This window comes from Caenorhabditis briggsae, assembly GCF_000004555.2.
Source record: "Caenorhabditis briggsae complete genome, chrIV, whole genome shotgun sequence".
In the NCBI taxonomy this organism is placed as follows: Eukaryota; Metazoa; Nematoda; class Chromadorea; order Rhabditida; family Rhabditidae; genus Caenorhabditis; species Caenorhabditis briggsae.
Genome location: NC_013487.2, coordinates 5514487 through 5540026, shown reverse-complemented (window position 1 = coordinate 5540026; position 25540 = coordinate 5514487). Strand labels below are relative to the sequence as shown.

General features: G+C 36.4%; 8 protein-coding genes and 2 non-coding genes across 10 annotated transcripts; 6 read left to right on the top strand and 4 right to left on the bottom strand.

The window, feature by feature from the left end:
• Positions 1-947: 947 nt before the first annotated feature.
• CBG20012 lies at positions 948-1463 on the bottom strand (the record flags this gene model as incomplete). Its single annotated transcript, XM_002633891.1, has 3 exons — positions 948-1059; positions 1115-1183; positions 1234-1463. The coding sequence occupies 3 exons, from the start codon at positions 1461-1463 to the stop codon at positions 948-950; spliced, it is 411 nt and encodes a 136-aa protein (XP_002633937.1).
• Positions 1464-2047: 584 nt separating this feature from the next.
• On the top strand, positions 2048-5134 carry CBG20013 (the record flags this gene model as incomplete). Its single annotated transcript, XM_002633892.1, has 9 exons — positions 2048-2058; positions 2100-2274; positions 2709-2864; positions 2909-3492; positions 3594-3815; positions 4378-4485; positions 4530-4693; positions 4824-5060; positions 5106-5134. The coding sequence occupies 9 exons, from the start codon at positions 2048-2050 to the stop codon at positions 5132-5134; spliced, it is 1686 nt and encodes a 561-aa protein (XP_002633938.1).
• A 2242-nt stretch (positions 5135-7376) lies between these two features.
• On the top strand, positions 7377-9740 carry CBG20014 (the record flags this gene model as incomplete). The annotated part of the gene is made up of 7 exons (XM_002633893.2): positions 7377-7505; positions 7567-7638; positions 7687-7740; positions 7852-7981; positions 8029-8118; positions 8168-8259; positions 9615-9740. 7 exons carry the CDS (start codon positions 7377-7379, stop codon positions 9738-9740), a joined length of 693 nt encoding a protein of 230 aa, XP_002633939.2.
• CBG25125 lies at positions 8671-8743 on the top strand. The gene has a single exon (XR_006672595.1). It is a non-coding gene; the product is annotated as an RNA transcript CBG25125 (non-coding RNA).
• On the bottom strand, positions 9022-9090 carry CBG25127. Its single transcript, XR_006672597.1, has one exon. It is a non-coding gene; the product is annotated as an RNA transcript CBG25127 (non-coding RNA).
• A 551-nt stretch (positions 9741-10291) lies between the features above and the next one.
• Positions 10292-10525, top strand: CBG20015 (the record flags this gene model as incomplete). Its single annotated transcript, XM_002633894.1, has 2 exons — positions 10292-10375; positions 10424-10525. 2 exons carry the CDS (start codon positions 10292-10294, stop codon positions 10523-10525), a joined length of 186 nt encoding a protein of 61 aa, XP_002633940.1.
• Positions 10526-13529: 3004 nt separating this feature from the next.
• On the top strand, positions 13530-13637 carry CBG26419 (the record flags this gene model as incomplete). The annotated part of the gene is made up of 1 exon (XM_045235292.1): positions 13530-13637. The coding sequence occupies one exon, from the start codon at positions 13530-13532 to the stop codon at positions 13635-13637; it is 108 nt and encodes a 35-aa protein (XP_045100290.1).
• A 635-nt stretch (positions 13638-14272) lies between these two features.
• On the bottom strand, positions 14273-14628 carry CBG20016 (the record flags this gene model as incomplete). Its single annotated transcript, XM_045235291.1, has 3 exons — positions 14273-14315; positions 14512-14542; positions 14583-14628. The coding sequence occupies 3 exons, from the start codon at positions 14626-14628 to the stop codon at positions 14273-14275; spliced, it is 120 nt and encodes a 39-aa protein (XP_045096935.1).
• Positions 14629-15866: 1238 nt separating this feature from the next.
• Positions 15867-19046, top strand: CBG20017 (the record flags this gene model as incomplete). Its single annotated transcript, XM_045235290.1, has 3 exons — positions 15867-15885; positions 17858-18105; positions 18987-19046. 3 exons carry the CDS (start codon positions 15867-15869, stop codon positions 19044-19046), a joined length of 327 nt encoding a protein of 108 aa, XP_045096936.1.
• Positions 19047-20714: 1668 nt separating this feature from the next.
• Positions 20715-21787, bottom strand: Cbr-nlp-35 (the record flags this gene model as incomplete). The annotated part of the gene is made up of 2 exons (XM_002633897.1): positions 20715-20814; positions 21672-21787. The coding sequence occupies 2 exons, from the start codon at positions 21785-21787 to the stop codon at positions 20715-20717; spliced, it is 216 nt and encodes a 71-aa protein (XP_002633943.1).
• Between the last annotated feature and the right edge of the window lie 3753 nt (positions 21788-25540).

The following is a 25540-nucleotide window of genomic DNA, read 5'->3' as shown; positions in this document are numbered from 1 at the left end:
GCACATTGCTCATATTGAGAAATGAAAACTCATTGATGATTCTGTGTTTTGTGTTTGATGGCTCGAGCTCGGAAAGGGCTGTTTCTTTTTTGTATCCCAGGAATAAGGCGGTGGCCGGTAAGAAAACAGGTTCTGAGTTCGATCTACGCGGTGGTCAGATTTTTTCATTTATTAAAAGAAAATTTAAACAAAATGGACTGCATAACAACTTGAATGATAATCCAAGCTCTTGAACATCGACCGCGCAAACCGGAAGTCTTCAATGGAATCGACAGACTTGAAGTTTCAGGTCCAACTTGTTTTGAAAAAATAAAAAAATANAANAGTTCCCGGCGGGCCTGTCATTTCACTAGTTTCGAAATTTTCAAAACACACATAAGGGGGGGGGCCCTTATGTGATTTTTTTCGACCAAAAAATTTTTTCTCGAGTTTTTTCGATCTTTTTTGATCAGACAGACAAACAATTCGAAATACGAAAAAAATGGAAAAAATTATATTGAGAGCTCAAAATTTGGCTCAAAAATACAGAATTTTTGACACCGGGCCTTCCGGGCCGGGCCAGGGCCTTGAAAATTTCCTCAGACCCGGCCCGGAATTTTACAAGTATGAAAGAACAGGAAAAATAAGACTGAATTGGACGAATGACTGATGACAATGACTCAAGAACGATTTGATTTTCGAAACAATAACAATAACAAACGAAAATTCAGAAATTCCCGCCGAAGATCAAACGGGAAGAGATCAAAATGAGTCATCAAAAATTAAATTTAGGCCTATTTTTCCGAAAATTGAAAATGCGGGCGCTTTTCAGTGTGCGGCAGAGCGCGCTTGCAAGTTTCAAACTAGCGCGAGTTTCGAATTTCGAAAAAATCTTTGAAAAAAGCTGAAAATTGATTGAAAAAAATAATTTATTAGCCAGCAAACTAGAAAAAATAGAGAAAAAAGAATTAAGAACGACGACAAGGTTGGCAAGCTTCTTGGCTCTTCAACGACTTCAATCCGCACAGCTGTTCTTTCGGTGCCTTATTTAGCTTTCTTTTTGATAATTCCGTTAGGTGTCTGGAAATGTTTTAAGTTCAGCCGACTTTTAGACAAAATTCTCACTTTATTTAACATCGGAAATGCTTTTCTTGCCTTTTTCATCAGATTCTGCCCTTCATTTGACTCGACACTATTTTTGATGCTGAAAAATCAATATTTCTGATTTTTAAAAATGGTTTTAAATCTTCTGACTTCGAAGTGACTCTTGCAGCTTCTTCCGAACAATCAATACTTCTTTCTACGCATTTTTCGAGCGACGGGGTGTCTGGATATTCGTTGAAACAGAGAATCGTCGGGAGGAAATTGCCTTTTATGCATACTTGTAAAATTCCGGGCCGGCCCACCAAAGCCCGGGCCGGGCCTGAGGAAAATTTCAAGGCCCGGGCCCGGCCCGGAAGTCCCGGTAGCAAAAATTTTGTCATTTTGAACCGAATTTTGAGCTCTCAATACAATTTTTTATATTTTTTGTGCTTTTTGGATTGTTTGTCTGTTTGGTCAAAAAATATCAAAAAAACTCGAAAAAAATCACATAAGGGTCCCCCTTATACGATTTTTTTCGTTTTTTGAAATTTTCAAAACTTGTGGAATGACAGGCCCGCCGGGCCGGGCCGGGCCGAGCTTCCGAAATTCGGGAAAAGCCCGGCCCGTTACAAGTATGCTTTTATGTATTTTTGAGTGCAAGCAGCGTTCAATTCGGTGGAATCGAATTGGTGGAATTACAAAAAATTACTGTTTCACATTTCTCATATAATCATGAAAAATATGTATAGGTAGTACATCAACATTTTTAATTTTATGCAAAAAGGATATCTAGAATCTGATCCAGGTGACATACTTCAGTGCCCCACTTTTTTTCCGCTGCTCTCAAATTTCTTCCCTGAAAACCACGCAAGTTTCCCATCCACGTTTTCTCCCTCCTCTAGATCTGTAAGTTGTCATCGAACCTTACACTTCCCAATCAGTTTACAAAACGATTCCTTGGAAATCGCATCAACAGCAGAACAACATGTCTTTCTCGTAAGTTTCACTATGAATGTCTAGACAAATTCAAATTCTAGGAACTCACTTCATGCCAACGCGGCACCCAACCATTTTGAGCGAATCGCCAAAGTTTTACAAGCAAAACGACGAGCTGGAGATAATAGTACTTGTGATTTAACGATTCAGTTGAAGGATGGCTATGAGATGGTTCATTCGATGGTTGTTTGTGCTCATTCTTCGGTTATTTCGGATGTGAGGATTACTGTAGAAATCTGGCAAATTACTGTAGAAGTCTGATGGACTACTGTAGATGACTTACTGTAGAAAAAGGATTACTTCAAAAATCTGTATATGGATTACGGTAGAAAACCTGTAGATGGATTACTGTAGATCACAGTAGAAAAAAAGGACGACTGTAAAAAAGGAGGATTACTGTAGAAATCTTTAGATACACAACTGTAGAAATCTGGAAAATAATTTTTAAAAAGTAGGGTGAAAACTTGTATTTGGATTACTGTAGAAAACTGTAGATGAATTACTGTAGAAGTTTGTAGATGGATTACTGTGGAAATCACTAGATGAATCAATGTGAAAATCTGTAGATAGATTACTGTAGAAAAGGAAGGATTGCTGTACAAAAAGCAGAATTACTGTAGAAATCTGAGGATATATCTTCTAATTTTCAGATTCTCGAACGACAACGAGCTCCCTACTCTCACATCCCGATGACCGAATTTGAAGGATACAGTGTGAAGAAGGTTCTCGATTGGATGTATTCTGGAGACATCGACATTCCAGAATCTTCCATTGCAGATGTCCTTGCAGTTGCATCATACCTTCGTGTATGCCTCTTTTTAAAGACTTCCTTTGATTTCTGAAATTCCAGGTAACAATCCTGCAAAATCAAATCGAACAGAAGATCAGAAACCACAATGGATCACCGATTTTGGCTCTCAACATCGCTTCAGTTCGAGCGTTTTCTGTCATGGACGCCACGATGAATGAATTGGTTTTGGATTTCTCTGAAAAAGTGAATGGATTGAGCAGTAAGGAGATTTCAAAGCTAACCGCCAACTCGGTTATCGCCTTGATGGCTTCGGTTCTCCCAATGAAGAAGAAGATTCCACTAATCAATATGTTCATTTCATGGATTAAATCGAATCAACCAGAGAAGGAAACCATTAATACCATTCTTCAATCTCTAGTGATCAGTGACATTACCTTTGACTCTCTCTACCTCATTCGATCCTCTTTGAAACGAAATTTGCCAAATAAGGAAGCGGCGGCCAAGTCCTATTTGTCAGTTTCTCCAAGTGGAACCTTCGGATTACATATTCCTACAAAAACCAAAATTGTCGAGAAGACCCCGTCAGCAGTTGTGATCCCACCAGCTTCACCAAATCCACCAAAATATCATCGGACCCGTTCGGAGATTTCGGCTCTTGAGAAACTACCAGATCCGTTTGCCGGGTAAATTATTGGTTCCTAGGCCATTGAAACATGCTGGCCTAACTTTCTCAACTTGAGCTTTCTAGGCCACCATGCTAAAATGAAAACTCCTGTTTTTCCAGACCCGGTGCCTGTCACACTGCTTCCGAGTTGAAGATGATCAAGAACATTCCGGATCCATTTGAAAAATCGCAAAGTCTGATTCTCTGCCGTGAGACCAACGGATTCCCAAAATATTTCACTCGAAGCGAAGTGGAGAGTCTTCAACAGATGACTGATCCATTCAGCAAGTCGGAGAAGGAATCTTCTGGATTCAAGGCTCCCGGATGCACAGCGCATTATCCGTAAGTACAGTTTTTTGAAATTTTTTTCGCGCCAATCTTTCGAATATCTCTGTTTCAGTAAGTGTTTCACAAGAAACATTTTCCGTTAAAAATATTGTTCGAATACCTAACTGTGCCAAACCAATTTAGCATAATGACCTAACTTTTGCATGTTGAGATTTCTAGGCCACCATGGTAAACGGCCTTGTTATGACCTGAAATTTACTTGGTGCATTTACTAGACCATTTGCAAGGGTGGCCGAAAAAACTCAAATTGCAAAAGTTAGGCCACCATGTTACATATTCTACAAAACACATCAGGGGCATGTTAGACTAATTTTTACAGTGGCCTAGAAAAATCATTTTGAAAAAAATAGGCCACTCTGTTCCATTCCTGAAATCGGAGTGTGTGATGACATCGTTCGAATTAATTTTCAAAAAAGTTCAAATTTCTGAAAAAAAAATTCTGAATAAAAGTTCTGTGGAAAAAGCGGAAATTCATTTTTTTTTGATTTCCTTGAATTTTAGAACATTTTTTACTGAAACTTTCAAATTTTCAACTACCGTATCCCATAACTTCTAGTGGCTGGTCTAAGAACATCATCGAGCAGAACAAGGCAATTGAGCGTCAGAAGCCCAAATTCACACCATCCGAAGCACAAATGGTCAAGAATATGCCAGATCCTTTTGTGTAGGTCAACCATTCATTTTTCTTTAAATTTTATCCAATTTCAGAAAAGGTGGACCAGTAATTTTGAGTCCAGCAACCGGTGGACAAATCTCAAGTGCTCGATTTGTTCCAAGTGTCAAAAATGGAGGAGCCAACCAAAGTTTCTCGGGGCACTCTCTCAACAATAATAACTACGTTCAGAAGAATCAAGAGCCCAGAGCAACTGAAAGTGAGACCCAAAAATTTTTAGATAATTTTAAAAAAATCGAAATTTCAAAAAATTTCAAATTTGAAGATTTTTATAAAGCATATCAATTCGATTTTAAAATTTAAATTGTTTTTTAATTATGTAATTTCAGTCCCTCCAACTGTCATAATCTCTGCTGCCTCCCTAAGCACCCCTAGTGCCAGATCGGTGACAAATCCAAAAATGACTGGTGTCAAAAAAACGGATTCGGAGATTTTGGAGATTCAAGCATTGCCAAGTTTCCACTCATCATCATTCCATACTGCCCCAACTAGTCAGAAGAAGGAAAATGGGAAATCGCTGAAATCTTCAAAGTCACAAAAGTCGCAAAAATCGGAGAAGAAAATTCGTACGTTTTCTTATTATAGAGTTTCGTAATTTATATATTTTTCAGCAAGATCACAATATTTGTACCCGAGCTAGATGATTGTCTGCTACTTATTTGAACTGTATGATTATAAAAGATTTCGATGAATTTTTTTCACTGTTCTGATAATTAATAACTGGACTTTCATGTATGCAGATCCATTTTCGCGGTGTTCTTGTTTTGAATAAAATTTTTTCAATTTTTTTCTGAACACATATTTTCTGTTTCGTACTTTCCATAAAAGTTCGCAGAGGACATTCCAAGCGCTGCTCGTTGTTGGGACTGTACAAAAAAAATTATAGCTGTGGAAGAGAAACGCCGGTGGCCGTGGCCGAAGGTTCCACAATGACAATTACAGTAACCTAAAAATATTCTTGTTTCCCGAAACTATTTTTTCGATTTTCGTGCGTTTTCAGTCAGTTGTTTTTCCCCAAGCAAGGCGGAAAATAAACAATTTCGTGAATTAATAAAAATTTACTGAAAACGCACGAAAATCGAGCAAATGAATACGGAAAATAAAAATATTTTCAGTTTACTGTAGGTTTGTGTTCTCGTTGTGGGACCATCGGTCATAGCCACCGGTTATTCTCTTCCACAGCTCCGATTTTTTGTACCAGAATAATACCGTAAACACTTATAGAAAGCCACTCAAACTTTCAACTTCGAGCCAATTTATCTTGCTTTTTGTAGAAGGTATCAAACATTGGTCAACTAACAAAATGTTTATCATATTATCAGTAACATTTTGTCAGTTGGCCGCTTTTTTATATCTTACAGGAACCGAGATATAAAGACTCAAAGGTGACGGTTTGGGTGACCTTCCATTAGAGCGTTTACGGTAATTTTAGATTTTTTTTCGTTCTAATCTGAATGCATCTATTTCTTTTCAGAACGTTTTCAAGTTTTTTTCAGTTTTTATAGACAATTCCTCACTAGTCAGGACTCTAAACTGACCTTCGACCTTCAAAGTGAACTATTTAGATAGAAATGTCAAAAAACCATCTGTGTTTTTATGATATCACTGTGTCCTCATATTTCGTCATTCTTTTACTATTCCTTTGTTGTTTTTCTCTGTTTCTCTAATAGTCTCATGGATAGAGTTGTTGAAAAATTTCGAAACATGCATATTCTTAAAAAGCATCTGCTTGTTTTCTGAACGTCCACTATACTCATTTATTAGTTTTTAATTCCAAACACACATATATAGAATCTGTAATGAAACACCTGTTGGGGTTTCAATGTTTGCGAAGGCAGCAGCACGACTTTATTGTGTATTTTCCCTTTTTCGCCCTCTCGTCGAGTGCATTCTCGGTACAAACATTTTGGCATCATGCCTACTTTTTTTCTCATTCATGTTTATTTTTTCCCTCCCACTCATTTTTATTGTAAATCGAGATTTTTTTCTCGGGGCAGCAGCAGCTAATGATCGTCGTCCGAAGCTTCTTACATCCTCATTTCACGATTCCGAAAAGCACTGCGCATCTCCGATTTCTGTGGTATTTCTCTGTAAGCGTGAAAACGAAACAATGCGCGATAAGCAAACTGGGAGTGGGAGGTGGTCAGCTGATTTGTTTGCTATTTCATTTTATTCACTATATTCTCACTTTTCAACACACAGTTTCTTTCTTTCTCGTGACACACACTTCTGACCACCATGGCACTACTCATGCGATTTTTTTTGGTTGATAAAAAACTGAAAAAGTGTTTGAAAAGTACTTTTAATGACTTGGAAGCAATCGAATTTCCGTTAAATTCTGCAAAAAATGTTGCAAGGAAAAGAAACAGTGTGTCAGCGGGAGAGAGCGTCAGAGAAATGTCGTCACATCTTGTGCAATCTGTGCAACCACCACCACGCAATAATGCACATTTCGAGTGGCAAATTTTTTTTTTGAGAAGGCCTATTTTTGGAATTTCAAAGCTTGAAAAAGATAAATTTGAGTTTAATATTAGTTTTTTAATAGAGAAATAAAAATAATATTATGTTTTTTTGTGTGTAAATTACAGTGTACTATATGAAACTCTCAGGAATTATTATTTTTAGTCAAAAACTGTATCACTCTCGATTAATCGTTGGAAATTTGTCTCCTATACATGCAATCATCTATTTTTATTGCATATATTTGTTCCAACGACAAGTTCTTCTCGCTTCTTCGCCTCCGCACCCAAACAATTCGTCTCGCCCCGATGTGATTTTCTTCCTCTTTTACACTCCTAATCTCTATTTATCGCAATTTGTTTCTTGTAGACAATCATTCGTACTAAAAAATGAACGTCCTTCTTCTTTTAGAACTCGCAATCATGTGGAATATGGTACAGACCGATCATGACGATATTGAGAAGGCCGAGGCCATGAACTCAATGGCCGGACTCAAGTACACCATCGATCACACTTGGGACGGACTTCCAGTCTCTCATGAGGCTATCAAGGTGTGTAAAAAACTCAAAATTAGAAGAAAAATAGTTTTCTGAAAAATTTCATGATTTCCAGATCGATCTGAAATGGCACTTCGAGCGACTCGTTGGACGTCCACACAAGCGTGTAGTCAAGATTTCCTTCGACGTAAGCTGTCTATTTTTCAACTAAAAACTCTAAAAATTTGGTTTTCAGGCCCCATTCTTCGACGACCCAGAGCCAATGGACCCACCAGGCATCACACCGCAGGTAAGTGTGATTCAGACTGTTTAACTTGATACGAGCTGTGGCTACTCTGCTGAGCAGAGTCTGCTCTCGATATTTCGAAAATCTGTTTAAAATAAAACCAGCATTTTCCAGCTCTGGGACTATGAAGTGCTCGAATTCTTCTTCGCAAACGATCGGGGGCAGTATCTTGAGGTGGAAATCGGACCACACGGACACTGGCTCTGTCTGCTGTTTGATGGAGTTCGCCATGCATTCAATAATGGTAACGCCAGAATTATAAGCCGGTTCGTTTAATATTCTAATTTTTAGGAGAGGAACTGGAACTCGAAGTACGCAACAAGTGGGTCGGCAACCGTTGGGTAGGAGAAGTTGAGATTCCACTCGCCTATTTCCCAGCCAGTATGTTTTTAATCTACTTTTCACTGAAACCAATTTATTTAATTTTCAGAAGTGTCCAAGTTCAACGCCTATCACATTCATGGAAACGATACAGAACGCTCTTACGCCGCCCTTACACCAGTCACCGATGGGACATACTCGGTAAGGGTTTGACACATTTTGAACATTCCGAATAGAATTTGGTCTGTCAATCTGTCACTTTTCTATTAATTACTCTCCCAGTCTGTCATTTGGCAACGCCGAAAAAATTCTACCTAAAATTTCTCAAAAACGTGTGATAATAAGCTTTTCTTGATATCCTGATAACAATTTTTCGCTGAAACATCCGAAATTGTGATGTTCTGCAACCGAAAACCAACCGAAATTCACGTCTGTCACCTCCCTTTCTTCCTCGGCAAAACGCTTTCCCTCTCACCGTCTATCGTCTCTCACGCGTCGAGGGCAGACTCCGCCCACTCTACACACAAAACATAGCGGGCTGCGGAACCCGGGAAGTGTCGGTACATGCGGCGAGTGACTACCCCGCCGGCCGCCCTATTCGATGTTCTATTAAAATCATTCAGGGCCTTACTTAAGACCCGGTGTACAATTTTTGGAGCCCTGTCGCTTGCGGCAGGGTAAAAGTGTATTCAATATGGAAAGTATTCTCTGATTTTAAAGAAAACAGGCATGTTAAAGAGAAACGCTGGTGGTCGAAGATTCCGCAACGAAAACTGCCGTAACTGAAAAATGTGTATATTTTCAGGGCTCGGGTTTACTGCGTTTTCAGTTAGTTTTTCACTATTGAAATATGTTATTTTGCGACTCCTTTGGTGAGAGAATAACAAGGAACTGAAAAAAACAGCTCCATTTTCCTGTGTACCAGAAAAACATAATTTCAATATATCTTTTCCGATACATTTCTTTTCCCTTGCCGCAAGCGACAAGGCTCCAAAAATTGAACACCGGGTCTTAATGAAGGCCCTGAATAGTTTTAATAGAACGTCGATTATTGCGTCCGTCGGGATAGTCACTTGCAGCATGTACCGACACCTCCCGGGTTCCGCGGTCCGCTATGTTTTGTATGTAGAGTGGGCGGAGTCTGCCTGCCTGTATGTAGTCTGTATGCCTGTGGTCTGCCTGTAGGCACACGAAAAATTTGAAATTTCCATAAAAGTACTTACGGTATTTATCATTTTATTCCTCTTTGAATCTCTCGAAAAAATTTTCAGTTATAGCAGAAATTTCGAAATTGAAAAAATATAAATATCAAAACGGCAAATGTCATGTTTCGTTGATCGGCACGAGGAGTGTGCTTCCTTTTCGAGATGTTTTTTAGGTTATTAGGCGTTATTTCAACGAAAATGACAAATTTTAAATTGTTACTCAACCTCTACTTGTTTACCAAAACAGCAAGATCTCAAGTTTACAAAACTAGGTTCTAGTTGCAAACTACAAAATATGAAATTCACAAGTCCACTGGAAATAAAAATTAAAAATTGATAATTTTATTTCAGGAGCCAGACTTCCATCGCCTGGAATTCTTCCAGAAGATCAACATGCGCCGAGTGATTCCAGAGGGCTATGGAGACCGTCCATTTGCCGATTTCAAGTATGGAGACCTGTGGGCTGGGCACTACTGACACCGGATATAATTCTTAATTTTTCCTTTGTTTTCGTTATCACCAGAGTTTCTTTCATCGTTTTTTGTCCGGTTTTACAGTATCAATTTATAGGTTTTCCCATCTTTTTTAAAATTACAGTTCTAACTTTCTGAAATTAAGGAAATCGGGTTTTTCGTTTTCTCAAAAAATTGCTTACAAATTTTCTCTTTCGCACTTGTTTTCCATTTTCGCTATGCCCCATTAGGTTGTGTTCTCCTTTTCTGATTGCCCACTTCTCCATCCATTTTCAGACACTCTTTCATGTTTAAAATGTTCTATTTATTGTATTTTTCCAGTATTCTTTCTCTTTTATGTTTTCTATGTATGACTCATAAATTTCTCTTTTCTCCATATATCCGTTGTGACCAGCAAATCACATGTTTTCTCTTTCTCGCGTTGTTTAGGCTCTGTTTCCATGGCTCCCCCGAAAAAAGTGGGCGGGGCCTAGCCTCGCCGGCTCACATCTCCTCGAGAGCTCATTCTTGTCTTCAACACCGCCTTGCGGACGACGAGAGCTTTTGAATACAACGATGAGCGATTCTGAGGAGAAGGTTCCCGATGTGGAGGTCGACTACACCAAGTACGACGAGGACAGCGTTCCAATTCCGGAGAAGGTGAGCATCTTAATTAATCGTTAATTAGCCTAATTACTGAAATTCCAGGAGAAGCCGGAGACTCATCCAGGACGTCCCGATTTGGACTACGACGAGACTCCAGTCGGACCAGCTCCAACTGAGTGCACTGAGGAGAAGAACGATGATTAGGGACCGGATGGTGCCACGTCATCAACCCAAAAAAAACCAAAAAAAAAAATGAATGGATCGAGGATGGCTGATTTTTTCTTATCTAAATTTTTTTAACTTTTATCTGTGATATTAAACTTCTTTGGATTGAATGGAAATTGATGTTGTTGTCTTGAAAAAATTGCAATAAATCGGAGGAAAAATGACGTTTTTTTTCGTTCAAAATGAGCGGTTTCAAAGTTGAAATCTCGGCTCACCTCGATGTCTGCGTCTCCTCATCGCTAGTGCTGTCTCGTCTTGATCTATAATTAGCGAGAAGTGAAAGACTACGAAATACGAAAAACAACGGCGAAAAAAAAGAAAGCTTGTTGCTAGGGGAAACCCGAGAGAAGCCATTAATCATGTTGAAAAGTTTCGCTTCACGAAATTTTTTTGTCGAAAATAGGAAAAAATTGGCTGAGTAGCGACTCATGTTGTAGCTAGGATACGAAATGGAGCGAAAAAGCATTTCGAGTTTTTTCTGCGGACTTTTGGTACAAATATGGAACAGAAAACTATTTATTTGGAAGGTGAAAAATTATCATTCTGCATTTTCATACAGGGTCTTTTGAATATGCAAATCTAAAATTCCAGAAGAATTCGAACGACCGCACAGAAAATCCATTTCGACGGTGAATTATAAGTTTGGAAAATAAGAAAAAAATCTAGAAATCTCAAAAATTCAGGATTAGGGGTATCTATTTACAAACCGAAAGTTCAAGTTTCAGTTAAATTTCAAGTTGTTGTTAGGCTGAAAATCGCAAGAAGTTCGGTCGAGATTCAATGTCTTCAAATTTGAATGGATGTATGGATTACAAAGAATCCACTGTCGTCTAGCTATTTGAAAAATAATATAGAAAGCATGAAACCGAAAAATTAATGATTCTTGTTGAAATTATAAAATAAATGAAAGGCGAACTTTCTTGTTTTGATTGTGTCAAAAATCTTAATTGGTCGTTGAATTAACAGAATTTAATGTACAGTACCGGCTAAAGTTAAATTAATTTAACCTATTTTTAGTTAAAAAAGGTCAAAATTGGTTTTTTAAAAAATAGTAGATGTGGTTGAAAGAGTCTGAAACGTTTCAGATTTACTAAACAAAACTAGAGCTTCAATTTTGTAGTTGACAACTTTCTTGTAGGATTTCCAAAGAATCTCAGCATCAGTATCTCAGAACCTCAGAATCTCAAGTACGTCTCTCAAGAAACAGGAGACATTAACAGTTCATAAAGTGACGTTCATTGGAACAACTATTTTCCCTTGGATTGAAGTGGCCTACTTCATTTGAAGTCATTTGTTGTGGTTGGCTGTTTGAAATTGTGGAGGTGTATTGATTTAATTTTGCCTACATGGTTTATTGAACGATCAATTCGAAACAATATACTGATAAATTAAAAAAGAAACTTTTAAGATTATATATGAAAATTCAATTATAATTCATCTCCCAAATTATCACGGTTTCATTTTTCCCATGTTCTGTCTCTCTTTTTGCTTTTCGCAGAATATTTTCATTCACAGAAAAATTTTATTGTTAGCAAACTTTACGATCTCCGTTAATCTCCCCTAACATTCCCCTTCTGTCCAACTTCAGACTCCTGAAGTATTTCTACTGATTCCTATTCAATGATTGCTTCAAGTTTGTAATAAAAATAGATTATTGATATTTTCTTACTTGTCGAGCATATACCTTCAAAGCTACAAATTTAAAGAAAGTTGTCTGGTACAAATTAAAAAAAAGAAGCTGTGGTCAAAGGTCCCACATCAAAATCTACCGTAGCTTCAAATTATGTTCATTTTCCGAAAATATATTTTTTTTGCTGCTTTTGGGTGAGTTATGAAAAGTACAAGAAAACAAAAATAATTTTTTTGGTTACGGTAGTTGTCATTTTGGGAACTTTGGCCACCACCGGCGCTTCGCTTCCACAGCTCCTGAACGTTTTATTGTAAGAATATCACCTATTTAATGCTTTTAAAGTTTATTGTTTTCAAAAATGGATTTTTGAAAAATCAAAAGTTTTTCTGGTGTCTTTCAAATTTTATTGATGTATTTAGAAGTTACTGTTTCAGAAACTGTATAAATGTCTACCATGCAATTTTCAGTCGATCACCGATGAAAACATAGAAGACCAGAAAACAAGCGATGTTTTAAAAGTGCCACGAGTTGGAAGAAGCAGGCTTCCAGCTGTCGGGCTCTGGCTGGATTTTTCGATACTCGGCATTTTTTCCGTTTTTTCAGAAGCAACAAAACTGAAAACTTCCGAAAAAAACGGCTGGAAAATGTACTTAACGAAACTATAATAGAACTCAACGAACGAACCGCTCAACGGACTAGAAATTTTCTCTTCCACCGGATACCACTTTTCAAAAATCTCGTTTTTTGTGTTCGTTAACATGTTATGAAAATTCTGAGTTATTACAACAGTTAGGAATTTTAAAATATCAGTGTACATAACTTTAAATTGGACGCTACACGTATACCCAATGGGGAGTACTATGAATTCGAACTTTCTCGAAATCGAACTGTCCCGAAATCGAACTCGTTCGAATTAGAACTGTCCCTTTTTCGAACACGCCCAGAACAGAACAAGAACGGAATCGAACTGTTCCAACTCGAACTGATTCGGTGTCGAACTGTCCCGAATTGGAACTCTGTTAGCAACAGAGCGCGCTTGCATTACCTTTGAAAATTTCAAGTTTTCTCCAGCAAAAAAAATCATTTTTACAACAAAAAAAGCATTTTTATTTGAATACAGTGAGGAAAAAACAATTTGAAAATAGCAAAAATGTGTTAAAAAAGAAAGAATTCATGACTTTTAAACAGAATGGGTGTCGGAGATGGCGTCTAATAAATTGAGACCAATCAAAGGCATATTTGGCGGGATTGGCTGATTTATTAGCGTCTTGATGAGTCTCCCGTCCTTCAATGCATTGGTGAGCTTTCTGTTTCGATTCACCTGAATGTAGTAAAAAATCAATTTAGGTGTTCATGTGTAGAAACAGACCTGGAAATTCGGATTTAGTTTCAACTCATTCCAATCCATCTTTGTATGCATCTCCTCCAATTTCAGTTTCACCAATATATCTGACAGCATGAGTGGCGCGAGACCGTTTTTTTGGGATCGAACACTCTGTAAATGATATTTTTTTTAGGAAAATGCTATTTTAAAAACAGTTTTACCGATAATAGTTTGTGCCACGACTCGACTACATTTGTTGTTCGATGTATCCCATTCATCGTTCGGTCCGCGCAACTCCACATTTTGGGCGGATATCGAACGGTGTCCTCCATATAATACTTGATCAAGTAATCGATGAAAGCTGAAAATTGATTTTTTCTTATCAGTGAAAGCAATAATTGAAAATTTACTTTGAACATTTGAAGGAATTGGTGTCGGAATTGTTGAAACGATTATATCAAAGAAATTTTTAGTTTCGGTCGGCACGATGAATGGTATTGCTTTTATTCTCACCCAGAAATCCTGTATATTTCCATCTGAAAAAAAGGTTCAGTGGGTACATAAACTACTTCGGCTCACTGATGAATTCATTGTAGCACTGAAGCTTTTCAGCTTTCTTGCGCCAGGATTGCACGAGATGAAATAGGATTCGGTTGCATTTCCAGTTCAGTTTTACCACAAATGACTGTAGCAGGTTTCCATTGAGTCAGTGACGGGTGGCTTTCTAGCACAATTTTCAACACAGCTTTATAAGTCGATGTTTGTTTGTCCGTTAGAAGGGAAAAAATAACTGGGCGAACGACAGTCGGAGATACCTGCAACTGAATGTTTTACATGATAAGAACAAGACGGTACACACGTATGCGTGTAGTGTGAAGAGTTGAGCGAATGGTGCCGGAACACAATCAAAGGTGCCGTCGCAAAAAAACCGTATCCGAATTAGCAAGCAACTCAAGACCGACATCTGAAGCAAATACAAGAATCCGTGATGAGCCAGTTGCTGTTTGAAACTGCTCATCTTTTACTAGAAATCTCTGTCCATCTGAAATTGAATTTTTCAAATGTCAAAACTTTGTGTTTACCTTTAGTTTGTGAGAACTCGTTTGCAATGCTTCCACCCTTATCCATCTCAATAACATCGTCTTCTTTTCTTCCTTTCGCAGTGTCAATGATTTTTCGCTTTGCGTCATAGGATCCTATTAAAAATATGTAATTGTTTATAAGACACTTTATGATGTTGTGTACTAACCGCAAGCAACTGAAGCAACTACAGAGAACTTGGCTCTAACATCATCAACCACTTCGCGGGGTTTTCCGTCATTCGCATATTTTTTCAATTCCTGGCGCACGAGGAATGCCTGAAGAAAAATCGTTTGCTGTGACGACTATTCTGTTACATTCTATCGATTGATACTAACTTCACTTCTGTCAAAATCCTCGTCATGTCTCACATGTTGCTTCTTAACAGTGAACGTGTTGTTCCTTCTGTCGAAAAGATAAGCTGCATCACATCGAGCTCGTCTTTCTCTGGAAAAATATTGTTTTATAGTAATGCTGCAATTTTTTACCGCTCGACACAGTAAAAAAGCTCTGTTCCATTTTCGTTCTTTTTTTTGAATCGCATTGCATATCCTTGAACTTATACGATCGGCTTGTTTTTACGAGGAGCCATTTTCTGTAAAAGTTTATATTCTCGAAACGGGAAGAGAAATCCGCAAAATATCCGAAATAAGTGAAAAAAGTTCGTTTCTGGAGAAAACATGCAAAATTTGTTGACAAAAATAATTTAAAAAAAGCAAGCGCGCCCTGTTGCTAACAGAGTTCCAATCCGGGACAGTTCGACACCGCACAGTTCGAATTTATAGCAGTTCGATTCTGTTCTTGTTCTGTTCTGGGCGTGTTCGAAAAAGGGACAGTTCGATTTCGAGAAAGTTCGAATTCATCGTACTCCCACCCAATGTTGCCAAAGTCTACTGTTTCAAAAAATGTATTCTTGAATCAGCAAAAGATTTTCTGCAACCCTCGAAAGTGTGGGGTTTTTGAAATTACTGTTTCCTGAACCTTCTAATTGCCCTAGGCAAAATATTTGGAACATTTTTTTTTTTGAGTCTTGTATGCTTTAAATTTCAACCAGTCTTCTAAAAACGTTGCTTGGTGGTCCAACAGGTATATCATATTTTAAGATGTTCAGTGGACAAATTATATATCTTTTCTCATTTGTTTTCAGTGAAAAATAGTAAACTCTCGAGTCATGAAACAGTATTTCGAAATCCACTTTTCACTCCATAAGATTAATAGACCCATTATCATTCGAATTTCTGATTCTTAATGTTTGTAATATTTTGTACTCAACCTATTTTTGGCCTATGTATCTCTCACCTGATAGTGAGAAAAATCAATTCAATGACAGAAGATAAAAAGAAGAAAAGTTCGATAGATCGATTTCTTTTTGTACAACTTTGTAAAACGGAAGTAAAGTGATAAAACATTCAGTTATTAGGAAAACAAAAAGAAAGAAATTCGAAAAAATTTCGCATTAAAATGTAAACTTTCTGGATGACAAAATATGCCTTTGAAACAGTAAATATTAACAATTAAAAACAAATCATAAGTAGGTTTGTTGGCGCGCCTTCGGCGCGTTTTAGTCTCTTCAAAAGCAATTTATTGGTCTAAAACCTTTCTAGAACCTTCTAGAAACACTATAGACCACCATGAAACTATCCCCTGATCCATCCCATGGGATCAAATAGTGTAATCACTATTCGTGAACCCTTTGATCTCTAAAAAATACACAAATAACACTATAACCTCTTGATCAAAGTACCCACCATTGACCACTTTCTCTTTTCTCTCGGAATCGTATTTTGTCTTGTCTGAAAATCAAAATACCAGAAAACCGAAGGACGCACCCATCAACCAATTTCTCTGCGTCATCTGATCTCTCTGGCTACCGTATATAAGGGAAGAGAGAGAATCGACTTTGAAAAGTTGTTGATATCTTCCTTCTGATCATCCCCCTATTGCTTGTATTACCGGTTCTTCGTCTCGTGATATTTTCTGCATTCTTTGCTTTTTTTAATCACCCTGATTGGCCAGAAAAGTGACCACCTCGAGGAGAAGAACATTCGCAAACTATTTTTAGTCTGAAAAACAATCTGAAAATGTTGCGGAATTCTATTTTTGTTATTGCCTTCCACTTGATCGTCTTGTTAATTATCGGTGAGTTCGGATTTATCTATTACCGTAAACTCCGAATGCTTAATTTTTTTGCCGGTTTAGTAAAAAAGAACATAAAAATGCTGTTACAGACAGTTTTTGAATGTTTGAACTTATATTCCAGTTTAATAAGTCCAGATTGGTCAGGACGATCAAAATACCCTGATTTATCAAATTCTGTTAATTCAAAGTAAAGAAACTGGGATTGCCAAATGGTTTGGCGGAAATTTCAAAAAAAAACCGTTTGAAACATTTGAAAATTTTTGGCTCCGCGTCACTTCGAAACCGCGACACTTCGAAACCGGTCATTTCGAAACCGGTCATTTCGAAACCAGTCGTTTCGAAACCGCGACACTTCGAAACCAGTCATTTCGAAACTGCGAAATTTGCACGCTGCAATTTTTTTCTTCAATTTTAAGACTGAAATTTTCCAATTGTTATTTTCATTTTCACGTGACCGTGTTTTTTTTCGGTTTTGAAACGAGCGGTTTCGAAATGACTGGTTTCGAAGCGTCACGTAGTTTCGAAATGACCAGTTTCGAAACGTCGCGGTTTCGAAGTGACGCGGAGCCAAATTTTTTATTCTATATGGTTTCAGTTAATTTTTGATTTTATCGCTAACATGAGGATAGATGCTAACATGAGGATACGCTAACATGAGGATTAGCAAAACCATACAAAACTTTCGGTTTGTGCAGATTTTTTCTCAAAATGGATTTCACCAATATTGATTTTAAATGACTGACTTTGGATGTCTAAGAAATATAGAAGATATTGTTAGATAAGAATGAAAATTTTCAGGTCCACTAAACATAAATAGAGCTTCAATTTTGTAGTTGACAACTTTATTGTTAAAAAATCATCCAAATGAGATATACCTTCTAAAAGTGCTATGATTTGGCGCTCTATGGATTTCATTCAGATTTGAATGAATTCGTAAAAAAAGTTATCAACTACAAAACTACCGCTCCATTTTGGAGAGTTCAAAAATCATTTGAAATATTAAAAACTGCAATTCTACACAAATTTGCAGTTATTTGACACTTTCTTTGCAATCCACAAACGTTACGGTTTCATGTTTTCTGAAGGATTTTTCAAAATATTGGGACCCCACTTGTATTCCCACAATTCAAATTTTCAGGTGTTGAATCACGACCGAACAATCTTCTGGAAGCCTATTTCAAACACCGCGCCGCCCATAACTCAATTAACAACAACGAGCTTCTTCTAAAAACCAGTGGAAGAAACCATATAGATCCAGATTACGATATTATTGAAGCTCGTGAACCTGGAAGCTTTGTGAAGCTTCGCGACGAAAAAGGATGGTCCGGTTTAACACAGCCAGTGTCTCCACATCGAGATGAAATGAGAGCGTCTTCCATGATTCAGGTGAAGATTTTTTATTTATTTTGCAAACACCGGCGATCAATCCAATGTTCAAACTAAACTTCAAAACAAGAAGAGGCCTTACGGAAACTGTAAAAATTTCACGACTTTTACTTTGAGCCAGTTACTGTATTTCCTTTAATAGAAACCAACCCAATTGTCAACTTTGAGCTCAATTCTATCGGTTCCTGTGGCAGATATAAAAAAGCCGCCAATCTATAAAATATTGGTGATATAGTAACAAACATTTTATCAATTGACTGACTTTTGATATCTCTTACTGAAATTGAGATATTTGAGCTCAAAGTGATAGTGTAGGGGATGTCAGGAAAATATCTTGGATCCCGTTTCAGAGTTAGCATGAGTATTACATTTTATTTACTTATTTATTTATTTATTTACGATTGCAAGAATCGTGGAAAAAAAAGGAAAAAAAACATTAAAATACATTAAAATACATGATAAGCAGATTCCAAATGGATAAATAATGAATTCTAGTGAGAGGAAATGTAAAATAATAGAATGAACTAGAACTAGAGTGACCATTAAAAAGAAATAGGGAGAGGAGAATAAGACATGTCTAGCATAAATGAACATAGAATAATACATAGAATAAAGGACAGAGAGTAGGGCCTTGAGCAATTGCTCAACAGTAACTAAATCATTTTACTAAGCGCCCTATTGACGAAAAAGTGTTGCCTAATTTTTGTTTTAGCTTTTTTCCATTTGTACCTTGATTTTGATCTTGTTCGATTATTTGTGGACACTTGGAAAAAGTCAGTCTGGTTTAGACCCACTTTTCCTAACATTATTTTAGATATCAGTTTTTTTATCAATTGTTTGAAAAAAATTCACTGGTAGTCGCGAAAATCATTTTTATTCAGCATCTCCACGGCTACAGTAAACGACTGGCCGGTCATATCGCTCGTGCTGCTGCTGTTTGATTCTTTCTTTCACATTTCATTTCTTTTTTAATGACACTTATCGTAATCCTCATCTCATCCGCCCCTGCCCCCATCTCTCACTTGAATTGTATCAATTTGTATTTATTTTTTGTTATCTGAACATTGTATCAATTGGTCTTGAATTTGATGCAGCAGAAATTGGTAACCATTGTTATGGTTAGGGTTGGCTTGGGGGCGAAAAGGGGCGATCCCCGCCCCCGGGAGGCGGTATACTTTGCGTAATTGCGCGTAACTGAACCAATTGACTTGAAAGTTCAGGGTAGCCTAATTGGGTACCCTGAATCGTAAAATAATCTAAAAAATTCGGTTACTGATTCTTTAAACAAAGTTGTTTTTCGACAGGCGGGGCGGGGGCGAATCCCCGCCCCGCTCTCTGGGGCGGGGGCGAATCTCCGCCCCGCTTTCGGGGCTCCCGCGTAAAAGCGGGAGCCCCGTTGCCAACCCTAGTTATGGTTATGAAAATCCAGAGAGAAACTTTCGAATAAAAAAATTGCTGTTCCAAAATGCACATTTCAGAGCATTCATTTCTTATTTTGCAGTCATACTGCTCTAAAACAGCCCTAGAGACACAACAAACCTTAAAAGAGAGAAAAGACAACAGGAACACAGAATTTAAGACACACCGAATTTATTGACCTAACTTTGCCTACAACGGAAACGATTCTGTTGCCAGAATCATCTCTGCCGACAAGAATACACCAGAATAATATTATATAAAATATAGGTAAAAATAGGAACGAGAAACATGGGTTTTGGGGGAGAAACGAGAATGACTGAAGAGTCTAAATTGATCCCAAAAACGGGCGCATTTCCTTGGTTCGCGTTTAGAGTTAGATGTGCAGGGTACAGTAATCCTCAAATTGGCGGGTGATTCAAATCGGCATTGTTGTGGGCGGCGTCGGCGTTGGTGAATATAATTACATAAAATACAGGGAATAAAAGAAGAATTCATTGAAAAGGAGAAAAAGTCGTGAAGAGGTGATATTCGGTCACCTGAATTCGCGACATTTCTTAGCAATTATTGAACTATAAAGATATATAATGCTCAGAAAACAATTTTTTGCTGTTCCAGGATGTACATTTTAGAGTTGGAGTGTATTTTTTGCAGCCTGTATACGGTAGGTATCTCGAAGCGGCAAGCCTAAATAGCGCATATTCGGTGGAGACGCAGAGAGATTTTTTGATTAACTCTCTGCGACTCAAGTCTAATTTTTTCGGAAAACAATAATATCTAACTTTAAACCTGCTAGTTATGCTTACTTGATTCTCTGATTTTCGTTGCAGCGAAAATTCGAAAATTAGTTTTTTTAAAATCTAACTGTTTCATTTTGTTGTTTTTATTTTATTCGTACTCTTTTCATTTATTCGGGCAATGATGGGTAACTGCTTTTCACATATATTATAGCGTAAACAACAATCAGATGTATTTATTCATTTTTCAAGAAGATGGGTCAATTTTTCGCGCCGAAGACTCTGATGAAAAGTGTGAGAAACCGAAGAAAAATAGAAGTAGAAGTCGACTGAGGAGAGGAAGAAAAGGAAGAAGAATTAGGTCACGAACAACACACAAATGTTTTAAAAGAAAATGAAAAAGATAATTTCAGATAATTTAGTAGTTCATCGTCTTCTCTGGTGTAGTGCAATGCATCAAACAGATCTTCGGAAGCGCGGTTTCAGATTCTGAAGCAAGTGTTGAAGGTATTGAGGAGCTTCACCGTCGAAACTCATCAAACGAGCACGTCGGAATCTGGAATTTCAGAGAAAAATGAATACTGTTTCATGTTGATGTTAAGCATTTGTTCTAACTTTTATTGCTAATCCTATAGTAAGTCGTATTGAAATTACTATTATATCATAAGATGTTTGAAAGTCTACCATTGCTGAGCATGCATTCTTGAAACCGCATTAGATTTTCTGGTATCTTACAAATTTCATTAAATCTATTTCAAATTTGCTGTTTCAGAGACTGTATAGTTGGCTATCATCCAATCTCCCATAATTCCCTCTACTCTGTGTAATTTTTTAAAACAAAAACCAGAAAACATGACCTGTTTCAAAAGCGAAATAAGTTGGAAAAGGAAGATTTCTAGTCCTCGAGTTGAATTTTATTCGATTCTCGGATATTTGCTTTGAATTTCCTTGATTTTTAATTTTTTTTGGTCTCAAAAAAAGTGAAAATTTTCCAAAAAACAGGCTGGAAAAAATCTGAATAAAACTAGATTTGAAATCTCGGTTAACCGTGGTTAGCGACTAGAAATCTTTTCTTCAACCGTATACCACTAGGAAGATCTCGTTTTTCGATTTTTTCTGGTTTTATGCAATTTTACATTAAATTTTCATAAAAAATTCAGAGTTTTTAAATTAATTGAGTTTAATTGATTGCACTAATTAAGCATACACCACCTTTAAATCATAAATTCCTTTTTTTTTCATATCGTACAGTAGTGTTGTACCCAATGCTGTCAAAGCCTACTGTTCTCGAAAATGGCTTTCTTGAAACAACAAAAGAATTTTTAAATTCAAGTATTTTCAATTTACTGTTCCCCAGACCACCATTCAATCTTCTCAATTCCTCCCTATCTAGTTTTCCCACATAATACAAACCTCGGAGCCAAAACTTGATAAATGTTATCATAACCGGAGACTCCGGCTGCATGACTGACAGCGAAAAGGGTCACCATGAAGGTAAAAAACACAATCAGAGAGCTGACACGTGGCATTTTTTCAGTAGAACTGCTGAACCCAATTGATTGCCTCTCTGTAAAAAAGTCTATTGGTTATTTGAATAGTAAACTATGGTGACAAGCGATTAGAATGATTAGAAAAGGTGAAATTTCGAAAGTAAATAAAACAGAAATATTGAGAAGTCGGTGAAGCAGTCTCATATTAAATTCTCTGAAAGAAACGCAACCAATACTTCTATTTTAGACTCAAATATCTCAATTTCTGTAAGAGACATCGAAAATTGATAAACGATAACAGTGTTGGTGATATTATGAAAAAAAAATCTCAGTTGGCAGATTTTTGATTTCTCTTTTGGGAACCGAGATAATTGAGCTCAAGTTTCCGATATGAGGTTGGAGGCGTTTTATCACAGGGAATACGGTTTGCGCCAATTAATGTTCAATCAACATATTGCTAAAACTTTATCCACATGAAAATGAAGTGAAACAGAAATTTCAGGAAATTCGTGTTCCCATGAATCGTATAGAATTCTCGCGAATTCTAATGTTGTAATCCAAACTAGTCAGTTGTTGACGAAATTACTTTTCTCACGACAAATTATGTGAATTCGTCTAGACCAGAAAATAAGATAATCAAAGAATACTGGGGCAAAAAATTTAGAAATAAAAAAACACAAAAGGGCTATTTTCTAGAATGTTCAGATTCATCGAAAATTTTTGGAACCAGTTTCAGTGTCATAAAATTAGCAACTTTTTAGAATAGTTTATGGATAAATTTCCATTCCGTGAATTGCTTTTTTTTCTTTTTTTTCTCCATACTTTCAAATAAACATGAAACATTTTTTTCAAAAGTCATGAAGAAAAGGAAAATCTAAAAACAAGATCTCTTAAAACACAAAATGACAAATCTTTTAGTACTTATTATTCCCGATGGTTGTCAAGATGAATAATGCAAAACAGTGGAAAAAACCAAGAGTCTCATTTTCGATTCATTTTGAATTCAAATTTTCTAAAAATTGTAGTGGTTTGATCTAACTGAGCACTTGTGGAAAATCATGGAAAAATACAAAGTGCTTTCGAGAAAAAAATTACGAAGTGAATTTTGTTTAAAAAAATTATACTTCATAACTCAAAAAAACAGGAAATTATGTACCGTAAACTGAATAAATATTTATGTACCGTAAACTGAATAATATAATTAGTGTTCAAAATTCTCTGAACCAATATCCGTGTTTAGTTCAATGAACCAAGAAAAATTCTTCCTAAAAAATTTCAAAAAAGGAGTTCCATGAAGTTATTAAATCAAGTTTTTTTTCTTCCCACTGTGGATTATTAGTATGGAAATCGAGCCAGAGAGACAAAGAGTATAGTGTCCATCTGGATGAAAATAAGGGGTCTTGAATATACATAAGGGATGAATGAAAAGAAAAAGAAGGGACAGAATTTGTTGAAAATTGAGAAGAAACGTGTGTGTTGGAATATGAGAAGGAATATAAGAAGATTCAAATGAATGGGGACGAATAAGAAGAGGAGAAAGATACGGGGGCGTCCTAATTAGAGGGAAAAGGTCCGAGATGTGACCGGATTTCCACCACCTCAAGTTCTGAAAATCTGGAAATGAAAGTCACGGGGAGACAAACAATATAGTGAGAGATTCGCTGACTTTTCGGAACACAAATCTTCTTGTTATTGAGAATGACTCAATTTTATTTTTTCTTCCGGTAATCTGGAATTGGCGGGTCCAAAGCAGAAAATGAATCAGGAAGATGAGCATGAGTAAGAAGATTTTGGAAGGGAAAATTAAAGTTATTCAGAAAAAATTCAATTTCAATGAAAAAAGCTACTGGCGTAAGCTGAGGAGTCCGTTTATTGAAGTTTTTCAGACTTGCGAAACTTAATGTCTCAAAGAAACTGTAAAAGTATTCTTAACTAGAAATTCAAATTTTCATGTAAAATTTTCACAGGAGTATCTAATTTCATACGAAGTAGGTAACCAATTTCCGAAAACAACCCTGGATTTAAAGAACTAGATTTTTTTTCTCCTCAAGAATTTCATATGAGATCAAAAGTTACTTCTTCTGGAAAAACCAAATATGCAGACTATTTTTGATTCTCAATCTTTCCAAAAACTTCCTTCACAACAGATACATTATTCATAAGTACCATGAAGTCCGAAGAAAAATATGATTACTAATTTTTTTGGAAAATATACCAGAATTCCAATTCAACATTGATGCGAGCATAGGGAGTTTCCAGTTTTTTAAAGTTCATGAAACTGTAGAAATATGTAATTTCAATTTAGTTACTTTCGATTTAAACTCTAGAAATCGTCGAAAATCTGAGAATAAAGGGAAGTAATGTTGAAAATAGGCTCAAACGATACGGTAGCTCTCTCTTGCGCCTTCAAATGAGCCGTTAACAGGTCCCTCACTCTCGACGCGCTTTGAATCATCTTCTTTCTTACAGACATATTTTTTTGATTTTCAAATCAATAAGTTTAGCAAAATTTTAGAATGCTTCGTTTTTTTCAGATTTACCAAAGTGTCGTCTGAAGGCTTTGACTAGCTTATAATTTTTTTCGGTTTCATGAACTTAGAAAATAGAAGAAAACTGTCCCTCTTCATATTGCAGTTTTGCTAGTGTCTCGGAAATTCTGGTTTTGTGATTAAAAAAATCAAGAAACTATTTCAAAACTTCAATGTTTCGAGGAGTCAACATCAAACTTAGAAAATTCTAGAAAATATTGCTCCGTTTCCGTTCCTGGTTATCGACTGCTTGCTTTGCTTTTATTATTAAAAACAACGCCACATAATGTCTAGGTGATATTTGACGATTATTACAAAAAATATACAATAGAAGCATTAAGAACTAATCCGACGACTATCATAAGATATTTGTTTTCAATATTTCACATTGGATGTTAATAATAGTAACATCTAGAAAGTGATCAAAGTCAGGAGGAACGGATTATGTGCACCACGTTGCGGTAGTGTCGAAGATTATGATAAGGGGAATCCAAGGACCTTATTTTTCTTGGCCGTGTTGAAAGATATCAAAAAGTGGCCAAGAACATTTTTGATAATATTGGATCTGAAACTTTCTGAAAAATCTCATATTTCTCCACTCTGACTCAAAGTTCCAATGAGAAGATATTCAAACTTATAAAACCTATACAACAGATAAAACTGAAAAAATGCGAACTTCTCTGAATTCAATATAAAAGTCAAGTTTGACATAATCTATCTCGGTTCCTATGAAAGATATAAAAAAGTGGTCAACTGATAAAATGTTTATCATAATACCAAAAGCACTTTGTCAGTTGATCGATTCATAACATCTTTCACAGGAAACTAGATGAATTGGATCAAGTTTGGCTCTTTTATTTCATATTTAAAGATAACAATTGGTGTTACAGTATCGATGAACGATTAACTCTCTAAAAAATTGTTTTTTGCTTTATTGAGTTTTCATAAAATTCTCATAAATTTGGAGATTTGATAAGAGTTTCATGTATTAACCACCATAAAAATTATTTAAATGACCCCTAGCTTTTAACTTTGATCCAATTTATCTCGATTCCTGTGAAAGATATCAAAAAGTGGTTGACTGACAAAATATTTTTGATAATATAATTAACATTTTTCAGTTTGGCACTTTTTGATGTCTTTTACAGGAACCGAGTTAAATGGAAATGATTTTTGAACTAAAAATGTTTCGTCTGTTTCGTCGATTTTTCATGAAATATGTTATTAATTTCAAGTTATTAGATCAATCGGTATAAATCAAACT